Genomic DNA, 21883 nt, shown 5'->3' on the forward strand with positions numbered 1-21883 from the left:
ATTATCAAGGGTCCTTGAGCTGCTGACATGTTCTGGGCAGCAGGCCTGAAATAAGCACCTTGCCCAACACTTCCACACTAAATAAGGACAACACTAAATTCCTCTGGAACTCTCACAATGCCGACAGGAATGGTATGTTGGTAAAAGCATTCTGGAAAACTGTTTGGCAGTATTTACGAAAGCTGAACATGTATAGACTTCATGACCCAACAATTCCAAATTCTTAGATACATGCCCACAGAATGCACATATGGTCATCAAGAGTATTGTACAGAAATGATCAGTCAAAAACCAGAACCCGAACTGTTTTTCTACAATAGGATAAACTATGGCATATTCATGCACGGGAATACTATGAGAATAAACAAGCTAAGCAAATGCAACAACAAGGATGAATCGCACAAATACCTGCCTGAGCAAAGGAAACCAGATACAAAAGACCACACAATACATAATGCCATTTATTGAATTAAAAAATAAGCAAGACTACTCTACTCCTTAAGAAGTCAAGGTAAGTGGTTACCCTTGAGGGGACAGCAATGAGAGGGGCACAGGGGGGTTCCTAGAGTCCTGAGAGTATTTTCTTGAGTTCAGTGCTGGTTACAGGGGGTTGTTCACTCTGATAATTCAAGCTCCATCTTATGATTTGTGCATTCTTCTATAACTCTTATACTTACTTCAGTAAGAAGCTTATAAAAAAACATTACTGCCATTTCTCAAATTAACTTATAGTTGCTTTGTCAACAGGATCCCACCAGTCCTTCTGGTAAAGTTAAAAAAATCTGCACATAAGCAGTAACGTCCTGGGAAGAAGCCTCACAGCCTTCCCTTTCCCCCGCAGCAGAGATGGCCGCAGTGCCGAATGTTCTCTCACTTCCCAATCCCAAGACCACGGCCAGCACTGAAACATCTAGGCATGTCACCTCCTCCAGGTGCAGGTAAGCACCGCATCAGCACCACCAGTTGGGCTGAGGCGGGAGACGGAAGCTACTCCCCACACCCACCCTGCCGTGTTTCCTACAAAGCTTTAAAAAGAGGCAATTCTAAAAGCAACAGACCTGAAAGCAAAGAAGAGCTGGGGTAGGCAGTGCTCTTACCAGCTGTTCGCCATTGTAGTGACCCTCGATGATACGATCGTAGGAGATGCCGACGGGTATTATCAAGATGTCGGGGATGGTATTGGTTGACAGAGTATCTACCACCACGGACAAGAGCCCTGCCCGAGCGCAGGAGGTTTTCCCGCTCCTGGAGCGTGTGCCTTCCAGAAAGATCTCCAAGAACTGCTGCTGCCGAAGTAGTTCCACTATGTGCTGGGACATCAGGAGAAAGTCACATATGAGGTCAAGAATGCCCAACTTACAGAAGGCTCAGCAAAGTAAACCTTAGCAACAAAAAGCAAAAGCCTACATAACTTCACTACCGACAAAATACTTCACTCGCACAAATATTAACAGGGCAGCTCCTCTAATGCTGTATTTTGGTGATGATAAAAAGTAATCATCAAACCCATACCCAAGCAACAATCAATCAAATAATTACTCAGACAACAGTCTCTCTTCTTCCATCTACTGTGGTAACGACCATAACGGCTTCAAGGTAATTAGAGATGAGACGTACCCCGTGGAGCAGAGCTCTATAGAGAACATCCTTCCGTCCATCTGGTGTTTCATCCAACCTCCGTCGTATGAAAAAGCCCCCAAGCTTATGGATCAAGGTACTAGAAATTCAAAAAGTTACAAAGAATACTCAAATTCCAAGTTACTTCCAAGCATTCGCCAGGTGACTATAAACCACGTGCTGCCGGGGCCACTGACAGCAAGCACGTGGACATTTTCCCATTTTCCGGTCATTGACGTTATTGGTCAGCCTTCGGAGCCTCACTCCATATACTGCGGCTCTACCACCTCGGCTCCCAGCCAGAAGAAGCCTAACTGACACATCACCCTGCGAAGTCCATGCCACAGAGTTTCAGAGGATTACGAAATACGGCTGAACTTCAAAACCCTGTCCGGGCTCTCAAGACACTGACCCTCAGACCTCCCAAAATCTTCCTATGGCACATTCACTACAAAATGAATGTGATGTTTCAGAAGCTACTTTGGAGAAATTTCGCAAATAAATATTGCTCAGAGAGTGTTCTGTGAGACAAGGATACTTTTATCAAGTATAACCATCCTTTCAAAACACGGAACAGGAATCTGCTTCATGTTCCTACTCACAGGAATGAAACAACGTTTTTTCACAACCCCAGGTCTCTTTCTGTAACACTGATAGATGCTCCTAGAGCTTAGTATCACTCTTTGAGAGTAAAACCTGCAGAATACGTTCATATTGAATGAGACGAACCACCCATTAAAATAACCCACCCTGGAAAGTGGTTTGTGACAAAAGAAAGGTTATCTAGTCTGTCACGTCTGAAGGACTGATGGGCTAAGCAATGACTGGCATAGAGTTACAGGACAGGGCAGCTGAGTTAAGAGAAATTATCAGTGTTAAGCAAGCACTTCCAAGAGATCAAGTTGAGAAACTGTAGAGCATGAGTGCGTAAGTTATTCTGATTACAAAAGAGGCAAACTTTAATGGGGCAAGACTTGTCTAGAACCCAGACTTTGCTCTAAATCTATGCCGACCAGCAACTTTCTGATGACTTTCTAATTCTGCTCCCCAGGTTCCTCAGTAATGGGAAGAGGTGCCCGGGAAAAGTAAATTATTCTAGTCCCTGGAAAAGCACTTCTGCCCTATGGAGTCATATCACACTGTCTGGTAGATTAGAGAGCTATCTGAAGGCGAGGTCTGTGTATCTGTTCACTCCTGTGTACAGCATAGCTGAGTATCAGCTGACTTCACGAAAGATAGCTTCTCGTTCGTCGTCCACATGAGTCTGGTTGGCCACAGAACTCTGAGCTAAGCAATTAGGATGGAGCTCCTTGGACTGTGAGGCTGAGGATCAGACTTCACAGCTTGCAAACCTGCCAGCCCACTTCCTTCCAGTCACTCTAAAGTCATCCTCTTACTCTCTACTACTCACAGAGCTGACCTTAGAGGTGTTTTAAGCAATGACGTTTGAAACTGCAACTTCCCTAACCAACAGAACCTACTCCTCACCAACTGCCCATTGGTGATCAGCTGCCCTACCTACCAGTGGTAAACAGCTGGGAGTCTTCCTCCCTCCTCCCTCCCTCGCCCCCTCTCCCCCTCTGTTGAGTCCCTCATCTGGACTAGCATTTGCTCTTGTAAATTCAACTTAGTACACTTTTTAAGTCAATTCCCACCTCTCCAACAGCATTACAGTGCTTTTAATTTAAGCCTTCATTACCTTTTGCCTGAATATTGCAATAGAGTCAGAATTGCTCTTACTCCCTCTAATCCAGAAGGACTTTTCAAAATGCAAATCTGACCATGTCATTTCTCAAGTTCAGGATATACTCTAAACTCCTTGCTTATAAACCATTTGACCTAGTCCTCACTACCTATGCAGTCACTACCTCCAGCCTCGAGCCCTCCAATGCATCCTACATTCCAACCCTACTGAATCGTCTGCCATCGCCTGAATAAACCATGCTTTTGCATTTCTGCCTTGTCACATATGATTTCCTCTGAATGGAATGCACTTCACTCTCCTGAAAACCTCTAAAATACACACTTTCATGTGATACTGTAGTGGTTACAGGTTTTTAGCCCTTCTAAATTATAAAATGGAAGTTAAAAGGTATAGTTCTTCTTCACTAGCTTTACACCATCACCACCATCCCACCTCCCAATTGCCAAGCCTGATACAGTAATTTGCTATCTTATCTTTCTAATTGCCCTTTATCCATTTGGTAAATATTGCCCATAAAGTTTAGGTAGAGTTCACCAAGTATCCCATATAAAACACAGAAATAACGGTGATAGTCTTAATGCTTTTTTGTACATTTCAAATTTTTCACAATGACCATGCATTACTTTTATAACAAAAATAAAAAAAATTCAATATCATGTCAAAAGGTATAAAAAAAATTCAGACTATAATCCTTTCCATACCTTAAATTACAAAATAAGCTCATCTTACCTAAAGATGGGGATGTTGAGGTTATTGCCCGAAGCAATGTATGGTGCTTTGATGTTATGACAGAAGAGAACGAAGGTGAGCAGCAGATAGTCAATGTGGGATCTATGAACCGGTAGAAATATAAGCGGCAAATTCATCTGGTGAAAGGAAAATGCCAAATATAAGTTCAAATGTCCAGTTCAATCATACTTTGCAATTTCACATTTGGTTAGAGTCACTCAGACACTGGCTAATCCGTGACTCATTCTTTAAAAACATTTTCCAGTAACACGAATTCTTTCAATTTAATATTTATTTAGCTAAAAACAACTACAAAAATAATATATATGTGCATATATATATATATATATATATATATATATATTATATGTATATTAGAGAAGGATAAAAGTAATTAAGACTTCAGGTTGCACTCTGGCCGGTGTGACTGTTAGTAAAGGTTGCCAGTTTGATTCCCGGTCAGGGCACATGCCTTGGGTTTCAGGCTCAGTCCCCACTAGGGGGCATGCAGAAGGCAGCCAATCCATGTTTCACTCTCACATCTATGTTTCTCTCTCTCCCTCTCCCTTCCTCTCTCTCAAAATCAATTAAAAAAAAAAACATTTAAAAGAAAAGAGTTCAAGTTGAGCCCACATGTCTCTGAGAGCAGCTCTCATCATGCGGCAAGAGCACAGGTTTTAGAGTCAAGCCTGATTCAGCCTGAAATCCCAGGCAAGCCACCTATTAGCCGTGACTTGGAAAAACGTCTTAATCTATCTGAGCCCTTATTTCCTCATTTATAAAATAGGGATTGATCTACCTGATATTCAGAATTGTTGCAAGGTAATTTCTAAAGGAATCCTGCATGGCTGGCAGGTCCTCCTCTACCCCACTGCCCCTCGCACACACAGCTCTGCAGTTAGCTTCATGGGGGAAGTTTCCCAGATGGGTTGGAAAGCACCACAGTATACAAGAGAACAATTTCACAAGAATTATAAAATCACTCTTCAAACATGGAGAAGATGGAATGACACATTCCCGTATTTCTTGCCTCGGTTGCAGCTTTAACCATCTCAAGTTGACCCTTGTGAATTTGAATGTTCCAAAAGAAGCTGTTGAACAGTTTTAGCAGCACCCATCCAGTCAGTCTGAAAGTAAAAACAAATTTAAACGTGTGTGTGTGTGTGTGTGTGTGTGTGTGTGTGTGTATACATAGTGCTTGTAAGTGACTCTGTGTGCCTGTGTATCTGAATTGTGGAATTAAACAGCTAACTTTACATATGTGGTACTTATAAAAGTTATCCATTTATTATGGACTAAAATCTTAAATTTCACCTAACACTTAGACCTTATAAACAAATGGCCAAGTGAGTATTTCAGGGATTAGAACAACAGAAAACCACTCCCTTTTAGACACGGGTATGTGAAACCTGGCTCACACCTCGTCTAGAGAGTAAGTATCAGCGGGAATGCAATGGCTGCTTCAATTAACAGAGGTGGAGGTACCTTAAAGCCAACCATAGTGCTACTTCCATAAAAGACGAGTCTATAATAATAAAAGCATAATATGCTAATTAGACCAGACATCCTTCCAGACGAAGCCAGGGCTGCAAGGGAAGCCCAGGTCCCGGGAGGCTGCCGGTGGCTGGAGGGAAGCCCGGGTCCCGGGTGCCAGAGGTAAGCTGGTGCCAGCAGCCAGGGGAATGGCCTACTCTTGCACAAATTTCGTGCATCGGGCCTCTAATAAGAATATAAAGAGTTGGGTGTGACATCAGACTATGTTAAAACATCTTGGACCCAGAGGAAGTCCAATGGTTCCACCCTGTTGGCTCATAACAGATGGCTCTCGTTGGAAACTTTCTGCCTTGATTTTAATACCTGATCATTGCTGGTGAGACAGTGGCGACCATTTCTTCAAGGATCCTTTTGGCTCTCTTTCTCACTTTACTGATGGCTTTGGATTGCTGCTGAGCAGAGCCCTCGGGGTTTAATTCAGCAGCCACTTCTGCAATGGCATCCTGCACTCTGATTTGGAAGTGGAAAGACAGACAATGTATCTGGTTCTGTGGTACTTAGCATTTTGTAAACCATAGCTGTAAGTCACAAAACAAAATGTACCTCCTCTCTAATGTGTGGCAACATCTATATACATAAAAGCCTAAGAAACCGTTTGACCATTCAACTGGTAGCTATGACGTGCACTGACTACCAAGGGGCAGATGCTCAATGCACAGGCATGGAAACATGGAACAGACTGATGAATCTCAGAGGGAAGGGGGGAGGAGAAAAGGTGGGAAGAGATTAACCAAAGATCTTATATGCAGACTAGGGGCCCGGTGCATAGATTCGTGCACCAGTGGGGTCCCTCAGCCTGGCCTGCTGGGATCAGGCCAAAACTGGCTCTCCAACATCCCCCGAGAGGTCTTGGATTGCAAGAGGGTGCAGGCCAGGCCGAGGGACCCCACCAGTGCACGGATCTGTGTACTGAGCTCTAGTGAGATAATAAGCTCAAGTTCGAAGTGTTTTCTTTGGTTGTCTATTAAATATTAAAGCTATCATATTCCTAAAGCAATGAACCCCTCAGGACTCTGGGAAGCCTATTTGGGAATTTAATTCAAATTCACTGGGTAACAGCTATGTGAGTTTGAATGTTCCAGCTATGCTGGGAGAGACACAAAGCTGTACCCCCGCAGAAGAGAAAAAAAGGAAGATTACCCATTGAGGCATATGATTCAGAGGCATCCAAAACTCACTGTCAAGTAAGGTCTAACTTTAATTTTGAGGGCTTAATTATTTACATTAGTGTGACTCTGTTAGAACCATATATAAAACTCTCTAGGAAGGATGCAAGAGGGACATAAATATTGACAAGTGTCTTCAAATAAAACCAGTAAGTTCAAAAAGGCAAAGCTCAAGACTAAAAGAGCACAGAACAATAAGCAGTGAGATAAAGGGGAAGATTCTATCCAGTTTAATAAACCTCCCACATGACGTAGGGAAGAACGCATGAGGTTAAACCTCCTTAAGTCACTTCTGACATTCTAGTTACTAGTCAAAATACCTGCATAGAATAAAACATACTTGAAGGTTTTTACCTAGAAAAGAGAATATGTAATAATCCAAGGGAGTTTCAAATAACTGTGTTTTCTCCCACCGTTGCTACTGATATTAGACTCCACACAGCCCCCACAATTCATTAATACGAAAAGACCAACCCCACAGAACAATGATGTGCCCTGAGTCCATTCTTTGAATAGCATTTATTTCAATCTGGCCAGGAACATTTTCACAATTGACATGATTATTACATCTCCATTATCAACTATTCATTCACTCATTCATTCATTCATTCATTCATTCATTCATTCAATACCTGAATACCTATTATGAGCCACACCTGCATTGCTGAGCATCTTTCAATCCACCCCTGTCTCCAGCTACCCAAATCCAGGGAGATGTGGAACATGGGCCACACCAACCATGTGGAGCAGAGACCAACCTTCTTCCACATCCCCATATCCTAAAGCCTGATCTCCACAATGATTCACTTCCCCACGCCTCCTGAGTCCCAGCCAGTCTCTTCCACTTGCAAGCACGCTCCTCCAAGAGCACGGACAGTATCTTAGTCTCTTCACTGGGTAACAGCTATGTGAGTTTGAATCTTCCAGCTATGCTAACAATGACTTTCTAGTACAAAAGTTTCTGCCTATGTACACAATAACTATTTGACAGAAATATCAGACTCGCTTCTCTTTTGGCTACAAAATAGAAAATGCAATGTCTTAAACATTCATATTATAGAATACTTAACAGAAAATTCTGGAAGTTATGTACACAACTGACTCCAACTTGCTTTCAGGAGTTAGAAACCCATTCACTTGTTAACCCATACAACAAGCCTGTCGCTCCCACAGGGCATTGCCCACCAAAACCACCTGCTCTGCCTTTCCTTGGTTTCTGTATGGAGCTTAACATTTAACTTGGAAATGCAAACATCTCTGGAGAAAGAGTCCCAGAGGCACTAAAGGTTAATAAAGGAAATTACTTCCTGGGTCCCACTCCTGCCGCCCACCCACGCCTCTCCCCTTTACCAAGGTGTCCCTGCCCTTACCGACTGCTGTTCAGTACGTTTTCTGCCACATTGGTGGCAAACATGCCTTTATGGACGTCTCGCTCTTGAACAAAAAGCACGTAAGAAAGACGCCTTGCCAGCCATCCTCGGTGCCTGCAACGGGAAAAGCCCTTTAGCAGAGAAGTACTCTAGAACACTTAAAACAGCTGCTTAAAGTACACAGTGGTCTCTCTCCTGTAAAAACAAGGTCTTGTTTCATCCACTCCCGGGACTGGGCTTCTCCTTAGCAAATTCTCCCCTAGAAGTTCAGTCAATTTTACTCTCGATTTCTTTCATGTGCTCTCAGCTAAAATTTAAACTTGGAATTTGTGTATTAATGCCTAGATCGTACTACTATGCCAAATAATAAACCAAATATATAAGCAAAAGAAACAAAAATATATTACTTATTAATCCCATACAAAGCAAATACGTTGAATTTTATATATATCTATATGTGTGTATATATATCTGTGTGTATATATATATCTATATATGTATATATATATCTATATATATAGATATATATAGATATATATAGAAATACAGCTTATAGCTATCGCTATGGGCTATAAAAATTAATTTGGAAGTTTTCATACCACCCAGGACTAATTTTTTGTTATTGTTTAGTAATTCTTCTAAAGTTGTATTCTAGGCTCACAAAGCCAGAATTTCTTAGTCTTAAAAAAAAACCACGCACACACATTCAACATACCTAAGTGATAGGACATATTCCTAGCAATGACTATGTGTTATTTGGATGAGGGGTTGGGGACAGGTATCTCAGAATAAGAATGCTACAAACCCTCATTATGCAACGATTTGATACCATTCCTACTGAGTATATAATGCCTCATTATCATTTCCTCCGTAATGGTATTGATGTAAATGCAAGATTTCAATTATAAATCCATCTATTCTGAAAAGAACCAAAAGGCCCTCGAGCGAGGAGAAGTCATCTGAGGGAGAACTGTTTATGAGGACATGCTCCTCCAGCTCTTTCTTTCTTCTTCCCTTCCTTCGTCTCAATTCTCTGGAAACTTGGCCCAGTATGTTAAGTGTTTTATTCTAAACTCTTTCTTCAATGAAAACTTTCAGAATTATTACCAGAATGTATAAAGTCTAACCTCTCTATGAAATCCCTTTTCAATGGACTAAGAGCTTTGTGTGTGTGCGCATGTGTGTGTATATGTGTAAAACTGTTCAGACTTGGCTTCATGTAACACACAGAAGATTTAAATAGCCAACTCAACTGCACAGGCAGTTTATCACATCGATGAGTTTCATTCTGCCTTGTTAATGTAACTTTCTCTTAACTGCCTCTAACTCAGGGCAACAGATGGAGCCCTTGGCTTTATAGATTAAATGTTACTTACGTAAAGAAGAGACCCTATGAGATCTCTTTTCTTAGGATCTTAAACATGTCTACCAAGGGAAAGAAAAAAAAAAAAAATCAATGAACCAGAATCTCTTCTCTCATCTTTAAACTCGGGGGGTGGGGAGGGCAAGAGGAAGGGGGAGCGTGGGAATGAGAAAAAATATGTCCCCTGACTTCAGCTCTATTTTTTAAAAAAAATCTTGAATATACAGGTCATGATCATTTATGATCTCATCATCAAAATATGAGCAGAAAGACTTAAAATCTGAGTATTTGGATTACTTCCTGGGTCAGTTTTTCATAGAAATTCAAGTACTTCTCATCACCTGAGCTTACTGCTTCCCTACGACAGACATTTACTCTTAGAATTATAAGAACTGGTAGCATTTTTGGCTGCTGTTCCTCTCATGCCTCAAAGACATTCATACAACCTTTCGACCCTCCTTCCTTATCCCCTAGCCTAGATTCACATAAAACAAAGCCTCTTTTCTCTCACTCTGGTGCATAATAGCCTATTCCCACTTGCCTGGAATTTGGAAGGAAGAATTCTCAATAAAGTCTTAAGCTAATAATAAATCAAAGAACGTTTGCGCTATGGAGGAAAATATCTTCTAAAACTCTAGACTAGTTATACTTTTTTTAAAAGTATAAAATAGTTATTCTTTTTTTAAGTATAAAATAGTCATAATAGATCATAAGACATTAAAACCTATAAACCTCTCCTCAGACAAATCTTTATCACAATGGAACACTTCAGATGCAAAATCAATAAATGAGTAAGTCAGAGAAAGCTTAAGTGATAGCTACATACTCAAGAAAATATTTATTATGTAAGGACAGCAGTGGTAATAGTTATAGGTCTCTCAGGTGATTATATTGTTTCCAAATTTTAGATAAAACCTATGTCAGGAGCTCATATCCTATTAACTCTCAAAAACATAATCAGATTCATCTTCTAGTGCATTACTTATTATAGATGTTTGTGGGGTTTTTTTGAGATGTATTAGAAGTACAAGAAATTTATTTTTACCTCGTGTGAGTTTCATTGATATAAATGACATTCCGCAAACCCAAAGACGGGATACTGGGGTTGAAAAACTTATCCTATGTAAAACAAAATAAACAGAAACATAAATATGCAACTGGATTGCTAGTGAAGAGTTCACATTACTTGCACTTGATAACTTTCAAAATTCAAGCATAAAGTTAAGACATTGCTTCAAAATGAAAATATTGAAAAAAAAACTGTTTTACTGAAAAGTACCTTTTAGCCTTTAAAGAAGGTCACAAATTCAAAATTAATCCTTAACACCTTGCAAAGGAAAGAGCACCTCTCCCTTTCATGCCTCCCACCCCTCCAACCCAAAACAGTTGAAGCTACAGGTAGCTTAAGTTGTTGACAGAAATACTGGAGATTTCAGTGTTCCCAAAACTAGGAAACTAAAAAAAAAAAAAAGCAAAATAGGGAAATTAGAATTTTTCCCCCACTGGAGCACCAATATATCATATGTTCCAAACTCAACAGGACATTCACTACTAATTGTATTTGAAAACTGTAAAGTGAGCAGGTACTTTCATATGTAAATATGGACTTTATCTTTGATGTTCAAGGGAAGTGATTCATGGCCAGTTTCCACAATGTGCCTAGGAGATGCTTTATATCTTGGTACTGACACTTTATGTATTAGGCTATAATCAATACTATTGGCTACATGCTCTGTCACTGAAATAAAACTGTGATTGTTCTGCAAATAAAATTACTAACAACAAAAAAGTAACATGTAGTTATTATTAGACTACTAAATCTCTTAATAATACTGACACATAAGAATTCTTATCCCCATTTTACAGACAGGAAAATTGAGGCTGGCAGAAATTTAGGATTCAATCCTAGATCTTGCTCCAAAGAGTACAGTCTCTCTATTCCCTTAAAGTGCTTGTTCCACTTACTGAGATAATGTATGGTTAAAGGTCATTCTCTTTACATCATTGAGATAATCCAGAAATAACTGCTGAAAAGAAAAAGTCTATAACTTTATCAATTGGGACAAAAGGTACACTTTGCACAAATAAATGCTGAGAAAGTATAATGTACCCTCAATAAAACATGTAAAAGTACTTAGTGAAATCGTTTTAGAGAAAAGGAAAATAAGACTTCAGAGAAAGGGTAGCAAATATAAAATTAAAAAAAACTCTTTTAAGTAAACATGTAATGAAAGAATTTTAAGATCAAGTTCAGCTCCTTTACTTAGGCACTATAGTACCTAAAGTTCAGGTACTATGCTTAAACAAAAATCAATTCTCTCTTATACTACTCACTTTTCCCCACCCCAAACCATCACTACCACCAAATAATTACTTATACTCCCCTGACTTAATAACACATTAGAGTAAAGGTATTGTTTTGGTCTTTTAAGCATTCATAATTAGAGTTATATGAGATGCTAAATTTTAAAAATTGAAAAGGCACATGATACTCTATTTAAATCTTTATTGGCCTATTAATTTGAATGACATTATTCCTGGTCTAGAAATTTCCATGATCCTTCAATGCTACCAAATTCTTGCAGCAAGGCACTTGTGATTTGAAAGGAACATTATTTATATCAAGACATTCTTGAGTAGGCCTAAATATCCTATATAATAAAAGCCTAATATGCAAATTGTCCCCTCTACTAGGAGTTTGACCAGGAGTTCGACCAGGGGGCGGGGCCAGTCGGCCAACTGCCTGTGGCCCCTCCCCTGGCCGGCCCCATCCCAGCCAGTAGCGGCAGCAGGCAGCGGGGGAAGGGAGGCCCCGGCAGCCACTAAGGACCCTACCTGTGCACGAATTTCATGCAATGAGCCTCTAGTTTCATATAAACTGCTTGGGTCCCACAAGAGTCTCTCCCAGGTTAGTAAATCCCTTTATCCTAGACTCAGAATTCTACTTCCTGACAAGCCAATCCTGAGTAGAAAATTCACACAGGTTATAAGCAACCTCTATACTATAAATGACAGGCTCTTAAATGGCAGAATTTCTATGTCCTGATAACTGACCCATCTCAGAGAGAGCTTAACATCCAGGTATACCTTTTAATAGGTAACTCTACTACTTTAGGACATGGCCACATTAGATTCTACCATCCTGTGCTAACTAATCCCTCTGGCATAATGACATCAGAAGCATACCTCTCATCTGATCAACTCTTCTCAAATAGATGCTGAGAAATGACACCCACACTATAATGTAGAAGATTTTGCATGGCTTATGTTTTTTTTTTTTTTTTTTTTACCAAAATACAAACAACAAGCCCAAACACACTCCTTTTTAAGTCTTTACTTAAGCTTTTAATGACCATTCTTCACTATCACAGAGTCAACAGACACCCTTCCCCCATCAGCCCGAAATAGACACATAGCAAGAGTACAGCAAAGCCACGGGGCTGAAGAAGTTACATGAAGGTTCCCACAAACTCTTTGGAAGAGTTAACTTAAAGTAAGATCTATTCTTTCCCTGAAGTAATACCAAAATCACTAAAGAACCCAAATCTCGCCTAGTATCAACTACTAGACCAACATTTAATGAATATATGAATGGAAAGAAAAATTGAGTCAACATCAATGAATGAAGTCTATTTGGTATTCGCCCAATACCAAATTCACACAAAGTTGGAGATCTATGCCACATATTTCAAGGGTTTATTAAAGGTCAACAAGCAATAGCATTCTTACCCAGCTCTGGGGAGTACAGGAATAACAACATCTTCCGACAAATGGCCTTTTCCGGCTCATCAGGCTTTCTTTCCATTTTAAGGTTGCAGATCTGAAGACAGTAGGTCTGAAACCATACTCACCCTAATAAATATTAAGGAAAAACTGGTCACTAAATGGCAACAACATTATACTTGTCCACGTGATCTCTAAAACTAAGATATTTCAGATAGAAGAGAAACTGATAACATACTTTTCTTTGGGCAGTGGCATAATTATGTGCTTCTCACCGTGATTTTCATTCAAGGTACGCCCTCCATGATCAACACTTAGAACATGAGCAAAAGCTGAGCACCTAAGAATAGTAATAGCTGGCAAAAACTACAATTCACTCAAAGCAGAGTTCAAGGTTTTAAAACAAAGCTGGAAAAGGGTCAAAAGCTTCTGAAGGTATCAGAATGAATAAAATCAGACTCCTGGATCCCATCAGTCAATCTTACTCTCTTAAAGTACACACTCCCACAAAAGAACTACCAAGGCCTTATATAGTAAGCAAGTTGTTACAATACAGTTTAAAACATTTTGCTTTAAATAAAAACAAGGTACACTTACAGAACACTCCTTTATCCTAACAAGAAATATTTTAAACATGTCATATTAGTTGAAATAGAGAAAATAATACAAGATAATGTATGCCCTTTGGATTGGGTTTATACTAAAATTTATTTTCTATTTTTAATTTTTTTAAGTAAACTTTATTTCCATCACAAAATTTATACTTATTAGGTATAATTATGGAAAATCGATACTGAAACATTTGTACACCAGGTTTATAATTACAACACCCAAAATAACTACGAGTAGGTTTTTTCCCCTATGCAATAGTATTTTGCTTTTTAACATAATGTCTGTAGTTAAATTTTTTACCCAATTTTTTTCTTCCCAATTATTGATATTAACTTGGCTCCAGCATTTCCACCTTCTTACACAACAATGAAATGAGCATTTTAGGTCGACAGCTTTTAATCTGCATCTTAAACTTACCCATTCCTCACTTGCATGCTTACAAGGGCCAACACTGTATTCTGATGAACTTGGCAGGTAAGAAACATCTATCGTGTCAAGGGTCAGTGCAGATTCCTCCATGTCACAAGGTGTTACTCCTAAGTCATGTGCTACAGAAAATACATATGCCATTTCAATTAATAAAGAATCCAGACAGTAAATACCAGAACTCAAAAGTCTTACTTCTACATCAAGCATGTCAAACTCACGGCCCGCGGGCCACATGCCTCGTTTATTTGGCCCATGTTAGCCTTTGAGTTTGGCATGCTTATTCTACATGATTTTTGCTCCATAATAGGATGTCAAATGAACTACTGGCAGACTTCCACCAGGTCAGTCAAAGTGTAAAAACGGACTTTGATGTGTTCATATGAACCCAGTTAGGCAGCCTTGATTTAAAAATAATCAATCTTTGTAACTTTAGACTTCCTAAACAAAACAGCTATGAATTTGTAAGAGTAAATAATAGCTTATTTTGAAAAATTATTTTTGTTTGTGTTAATAATTGAATAGTTTCCTGGGGGGCGGGGGCATATTTATTTAATTAAATATAAGTTACATGTATACATATAAGTAGATCATTTTTTAAATTATGTGCTGGGAATTTTAGGTCATACATACTATGCAGTAATGCAAAAGGGGTAAAGGCAAGGAGGACACCTAAAGTTTCCCACTTAAACTGAATGAAGCTCTTAATTTTCTTGTGACGCCTTAAATGAAATATGTGCACGTACATCTACAAAGCTCTAAAACCAAACCACCCTATTTGAAAAACCTGATTCATATGTTTTCATCCTTTTCAACAAGACTTTATTTTTTCCTACCCTATGGGAAAATGTTCACGAACACTGAATGACTAAAGAAAACTGGTAGACAGTAATCTAAAATATAAAAGCTTCCTAACATAACTTTTACATTACTTTGAGATAACTTCTGACTATTTGTTACCTGGCCTTAAATTACTCCTTCAAACCCTTGAAAGCTCAATTGCAGGTTAACAGGGCTCCCTGGAGGCCATGCTCTGCCTTCTTTACAATCCCCACATGGGTTTGCTGCGGCACCTGTTATCCTCAGCATAACTACTACACGCGTCCTTAACAATTGAACATCCTCTGACACGATGGGTGAGAGGAGAGACTAGCAAAGCAATGCACATGGCATGAAAGCTGTCCGGGATTATAAAACTTAGCTCTCAGTTTCGGGTGCAGAATGGAGCCTCGACAGGGGGAGCCCTTCGCTGCCTGAGAAAATGAAGACAGCGAGGACAGGAGGGAGAATCTGTGCCAATAGCCTTCGCTCCTCCCCGCCCACAGCGTTTATCCAAGGTCGAAAAGTTAAAAAAAAAAATAAAAAATCCGGAGGTGCCAGACTACGGGCTGGGGGGAGCCAACTGTGGGTTCTGAAAGGGGCAGCTCCGAAGTGAAACATACCCGAGTTCAAGTCCCCCCCGTGGGACGCTGGGCAAGTTAGGTAACTCCTGTGCCCTGGTTTCCCGGGCTGGGAAATGTGCACAATATGATCGCGTCTACCTCCCGGATGGCCGGAGGACTGGGAAACACATACACAGCGCCTTGCACGGCGTCTGACACGCAGTGAGCGCTCAGTCCAGTCAGTCAGTCCGTGGTCACCTGCGGTCGGACTGTCCCCAGCACCGGCCTCTCTGCGCGCCCGGGCTGCCCCAACGCCAAAGCCATGGCCCCCACGTCCCATGCAGGGGCGTAGGGTACTGAGTCCACAGAGGAAGCCTGGCCTCCACCTGGTCTCCCGGAAGAGCACGACCCCCGACCCCGACCCCCACCCCTGCACGAGCCGGAACCCATTTCTCAGAGGGTCCCCGGGAACTCGGGGGGACAGGCCAGGGGGACACACCGCCCCGGCCACTGGCAGGAGTCCCGCCGGCCCCGGCGCGGAGGACGACCACGCACCTGTCCCGGCGCTCCCGGCCCGCGCAGCCTCCCGCAGCCCGCTCCCGCCCGGCGGCTCGCACTCGCAGCTCCGCGGGCGCAGGGGCTGCCGCTGCCGGCACTTCAAGCCTCCGCCGGCGCTCGCGGCAACGTCGCGTCCCGATGACGCAACGGCGCCTGCGAGTGGCGCGCAGCCGTGAGTCCGCCGGGCGGGGGCGGCGCGTGGCCTTGCGCGCTGCACGTGGGGCGCGCGGGGGGGGGGGGGGGGAACACGAGTGTATGTGCACAGGTGTGGGTCCCTGTGGCTAACGGGGGTGTGGCAAGTGTGTGTCCCTGTGGCTAAGGAGGGTGTGGGGATGTCCAAACGAGTGGTTATTCTGCCCGCGCGCTCAGTCACGTGAGCGCGTGTGTACCTAAGTGTGCGCCGTGTCACCTGCTCCTCCGGGATGTGAGATCTCCACCAGGCTGGGCTGGGAGTGTGCGTGCGCCTGGGTTTCTTTCCGTGGATACGCGTGTTGTGCCTGGCGAGGTTTGTTAAGATTATGTAGAATTTATTAGGGATGGGGCAGGTGGGGATTGGGAATGGCCCCGTTGTGTAATTTCTGTAATAGTGGCCGAGTGCCTTTTCCTTAAAGGAAGAAAATGAGGAATTCAAAAAAGAAACATAAGACTGGAAAGTCTGAATCCAAGTTTGCCTGCGTTCAGCGCTTCAAAGTACCAGCGGGCACAAAGAGGTTCTTTCACAGTATGTGTCTGCTATAAACAAGGCCGGTGGTTATGCAGAGCATTAGGAAGTGAGAAGGGAAAGATGACCTTTTACATGCACTTAAGCAGCAAGCCAAAGCTGAACTAGCAGCTGGGAATACAAAGATGATGGAGAAATAGTTCCTGCCCTCACACCTCTGCCACCAGTCCTCATCTCCTCTGCATACATTAAACCTAATCCTCTGTTCAGAACAAATCTTTGTCCCTGTCCACCCATCAAACCCCTCAGAGCTCCCTGACAGTCCAAATGCCTGAGCCTGGCAGGTGAGGCATTCACAGATACTAGTAAGCTTCTACTTTTCCCACTGTTCTCCAGCAGGAGTCCCTTACTTCAACCTTTCTGACTGTCCCTAGCCACACCATGGATACTCATAACTGGGCTCATGCCACCACTTTCCCCAAATATTGCTCCTTGAACTAGGTCTCAAAGGCTTTCTTAATCACTCCAGCCCTCAATAATGATCCTCTCCTATGAAATCTCACAGCTATACTGTGGTACCACACCTTGGATCTTTATCTATTGTGTCATTCTTCTACAAGATAATAAACTCATCATCAATGTCAATGGCTTGCCTCAGTCTCTTAGGTAACACTAAGGTGCTTTGTTGTATTGCACTCAATAAATAACTTGTTGAAGCTGAGGAACAAGAAGGAAAACAGGAATTCCTGATCTTGAACTTTCTATTTCTGTTTCTATATCTATTCCAAAATACAGGTGTGGACCTCTTGTTTTTTTGTGGGGTTTTTTGTTAGTTTTTGTAGTAGCAACAAACTTTATTATCATTATATTAGAGGTCCAGTGCACGAAATTCATGCACAAGGGGGCGGGGTGTGTCTCTCAGCCCAGCCTGCTCCCTCTCCAATCTGGGATCCCTCTCACAATCCAGAACTGCTGGCTCCCAACTGCTTGCCTGCCTGCCTTCCTGATTGTCCCTAACCACTTCTGCATGCCAGCTTGATCACCCCCTAACCACTTCCCTGCCAGCCTGATTGCCCCTAACTGCCCTCCCCTGCAGGCCTGGTCCCCCCCAACTGCTCTCCCCTGCAGGCCTGGGCCCCCCCCCCCAACTGCCCTTCCCTGCAGGCCCGGTCACCCCCAACTTCCCTCCTTGCCGGCCTGGTCACCCCTAACTGCCCTCCCCTGCAGGCTTGACCACCAACTGCCCTCCTTTGCAGCCCTGGTCCCTCCCAACTGCCCTCCCCTGCTGGCCTAATAGCCCACAACTGCCCTCCCTTGCAGGCCTGGTTCCTCCCAACTGCCCTCCCCTGCTGGCCATTTTATGGTGGTCATCTTGTGTCCACATGGGGGCAGCCATCTTTGAACACGTGGGGGCAGCCATCTTGTATGTTGGAGTGATGGTCAATTTGCATATCACTCTTATTAATAGGATTGATTTTAGAGAGAGAGGAAGGGAAAGAGAGAGAGAACATCGATGTGAGAAAGAAACCCACAACCTAGGTATGTACCCTGACTGGGAGTCCACGATCTTCCAGTGCATAGGACAGTGAGCCAAAATGAAGGTGTGGCCCTTTTTTAAAACAATCCAAAACAGTAGGTGTGGTTATTCATCTATATTTCTTGAAGTTAAAAACCCTGTTTTTATCAACCCCATGTGCACCATAGCTCCAAGCACACAACTAAGTACACAAGGACTATGTTGACTAGATTATTGATACCTGACCAAAAAAGGAAAAGAGGAAAAAAAGGGGGGGAGGGAGGGGCACAGAGGAAAGCCTCAGGGTTTGATTCACTGCTAAAGAGAAAGCGATGAAAAATGAAGCAGAGAAAACATTACAGGAATTAAAAGGTAAACCAGAAGGAAAAATTACATTGTCTTACATGAACTTCATTTGTAGGACTCTTTTGTAACACCCATTGCACAAGGGTTCACTGTACTTGCAGAAGATGTGGATTGCAGATCTTCAGGTTATTTAATGAGAACAAGTGACACCCTTGGCAATCTGTCTTATCAACGGAACCACAATAACCCAAAGTAATCCAGTCCAGCCAGCCAAGATGGATCAAGAAGGACTGGATTTACTCTCCTGATAAAACAAATAAAATAAGCAAACAAACAAACAAACAAAAAAAAAACAGGCAAAATAAAACAGGAAGCAGTGCAGGACACTTGTCCATAAGAGAGAAGGAAGAAATGAGGTGAACATCATGATTGGTTCAACTTACCGTTTAGAGAGAGTTGCCAGGCTGCTGTGCTGAGAAGGTGAATCCAAGAAGAACTAGGCAGAGACTCCCTGAGTTGAGATAGAAGTAGAAGACCAGGAAGGCCAAAGCAGGCGAAGCTGGGAGTAGAGTACCAGAGAGAGGAGAGCTATACAGAGAAAGAGGGAGCTCTGGAAACCTGCAGAAGATCTTGCTCCAGTCTTCACCTTATTAGCTCATGAATGTGAGGAAGGTACCCACGGCCAGGGAAAGAACCACCCGTACAGAGAAAGAGAACAGGCAGCAGAGCTTGCATGAGGCAGAGAATTGTTTCTGTTCTTACAAGCCAGAGTGGGAAGTACAGAACAAAGTGGAAGAACAGAGTGATCATACAGGACAAGGAATGGGGCCTGATCCTGGCACCCAGACTGGAAAACCTCATAAGTCATGACTCAAAAGATCTTGTCTCAGTAGTGGGATAAAATTAACCCTGGAGGAAATGCTGTTCTGGTCCTACCTAGCAAATCAGACAGCCAGCCCCAAAAAGATCAAATCATTTCTGAGAACAAAATGCCCCAAAACAAAGGACAAGAATACTTACAGGAAATCAAAATTATCCAATACCCAACAAGGTGAAATTCAAAATGCCTAACATCCAATAAAAAATTTATTATGCCAAAAGGAAGCAGGAAAGAATAACCCATAATGAGGTGAAAAAATCAATCAATTGAAAGAGATGCAGAAATGATAGAATTAGTAAACAAATAATTATTATTATAATCTATAAGTCCAAGAAAGTAGAGGAAAGATTGAGCACATTATGTAAAGATGTGGAAAATCTTTTAAAAACACACAAACCAAATATCTAGACATTATAAAACTATAATCTGAGATTTTTAACACACACAAACACCACGTGTATGGGACTAACAACAGATTAAACATTACTGATTAAAAAAATTAAAGAACCTGGAAACAGTGCATCTATCCAAAATGAAACACAGAGGGAATAAAAAGAATGAAGATAAAAATAAACAGAGTATCCGTGAGCTTAATAAATTTGCAATTGGAGTCCCTGAAGTAAAGGAGAAATATGATAATGAGGAGAGGTCAGGGGGGACAGAAAAAATATTTGTAGGAATAATGTCTGAAAACTTTCCAAATTTAATAAAAACTATAAGCTCACAAATCCAAGAAGCTCATCAAACTCTAAGTAGAAACATGAAGAAAGCCACACTAAAGAACATCACAATTACATTCCTTAAAACCAGTGATAAAGTGAAAATCTTAAAAGCAGTCATAGGGGAGGGGAGATACATTACTGTGCAAAGGAACAAAAATAAGAATGGCATCAGGCCCTGGCCAATGTGCCTCAAAGGTTAAAGCATCGACCTGTAAGCCAAAGGGTCTCAGGTTTGATCCCTGGTCAAGGGCATGTACCTGGGTTGGAGTTTGCATCGCTGGCCCAGTGGGGGCACATGTGGGAGGCAACCTAGGATAAGGATTAACAGAACAAAAAGAATGACATCAGATTTCTCATCTGAAATTTGCAAACAAGTACACAGTAAAACAGCATCTTTAAAATACTGAAAAGAAAACTGTCAACCTAGAATTATTTTCCCAAATACACATATTTAAAAAAAAAGACAAAATAAAGATGTGTTCTGTCATATGAAAGCTGAAAGAATTCATGACCAGCAGACATTATAAGAAACTAGAGGCCCGATGCACGGAGATTCATGCAAGAATGGGCCTTCCTTCCCCTGGCTGCCAGCACTGCCTTTGCTCCAGCCCTGAGCCACCTTTCTGCCTTCCCACGCTACCCAGAAGCCCGGAGCAGCTGGGGTGGTGTGAAACGCCTGCATCCCGACCTGGCCACTTGGGTGCCTGTGTATGCAAATTAATTTGCATACTCACTCCTGATTGGCTGGTGGGTGTCACGATGGTACAGTCAATTTGCATCTTTCTTTTTTATTAGTGTAGATGTTAAAAGAAAATCCTTCAGGTAGAAAAAAAAATACAATCAAATGGAATGCTGGGTCAAAGGAATTAAGATCTCAAGAACCCATATGTAGGTAAATAAAAGTTTTTCTTCCTTTAAAAACTCTTTTAAAAGATAATTTCTTAATGCAAAATTAAAAACAATATTTTTGTGGGGTTTATAACGTAAGTATAAATAAAATATAGACGACGACAGCAGAACATCCAGAAAGGGGGACGTATTCAATTTTAACATTCTTATACTAAGCATAAAGTGGCCCAATATACTTGGAGATAAATTGTAATAGGGTAAGATGTATACTCTAACTCCTAAAGCAGCTACTATAAAGCAAAACAAAGAGCTATAGCTAATACATCAACAAAGAAAATAAAGTAGAATAATTTTTTTAAAAAGCTCTCATGAATCTAAAAGAAGGAAGTAACCCTGGCTGGGTAGCTAAGTTGGTTAGAGTGTAGTCCTGATGTGCCAACGTTGTCAGTTTGATCCCCAGTCAGAGTGCATACAGGAATCAACCAATGAATGCATGGATAGGTGGAACGGCAAGTCAATGTTTCTCTCTGTTCCTCTATCTCTCTCTAAATAAATTTAATAATAATAAAAGAAGGCAGTAAATGAGGATTTTTTTTAAAAGAAAGAATAGATGGGATACAGAGAAAACACATAGAAATATGGTAGGTTTAAATCCTAGCATATAAATAATCACCCCAACTGAAAAAGAGGGCCATTAAAAAAGAGGATCATTTCATAATAATAAAGGAGTCTATCTATAAGAGG

The 21883-nt window shown here is 41.5% G+C and overlaps 1 protein-coding gene across 1 annotated transcript in view; it reads right to left on the reverse strand.

Annotated features, from left to right (window-relative positions):
• Window positions 1-16315, reverse strand: part of GPAM (glycerol-3-phosphate acyltransferase, mitochondrial) — a 32870-nt gene extending 16555 nt beyond the window's left edge. The window contains exons 1-10 of the mRNA XM_028149424.2: window positions 16203-16315; window positions 14257-14387; window positions 13234-13356; window positions 10550-10623; window positions 8142-8255; window positions 5909-6055; window positions 5082-5178; window positions 4052-4188; window positions 1618-1717; window positions 1098-1310 (exon numbers count right to left, since the gene is read on the reverse strand). Of these exons, the coding sequence (XP_028005225.2) occupies window positions 1098-1310; window positions 1618-1717; window positions 4052-4188; window positions 5082-5178; window positions 5909-6055; window positions 8142-8255; window positions 10550-10623; window positions 13234-13356; window positions 14257-14358 (1107 nt within the window). The 5' untranslated portion in view covers window positions 14359-14387; window positions 16203-16315. The remainder of the gene's footprint in view (window positions 1-1097; window positions 1311-1617; window positions 1718-4051; window positions 4189-5081; window positions 5179-5908; window positions 6056-8141; window positions 8256-10549; window positions 10624-13233; window positions 13357-14256; window positions 14388-16202) is intronic.
• Between the last annotated feature and the right edge of the window lie 5568 nt (window positions 16316-21883).

The sequence above is a fragment of the Eptesicus fuscus genome, chromosome 17 (genome assembly GCF_027574615.1).
Source record: "Eptesicus fuscus isolate TK198812 chromosome 17, DD_ASM_mEF_20220401, whole genome shotgun sequence".
Taxonomy (NCBI): Eukaryota; Metazoa; Chordata; class Mammalia; order Chiroptera; family Vespertilionidae; genus Eptesicus; species Eptesicus fuscus.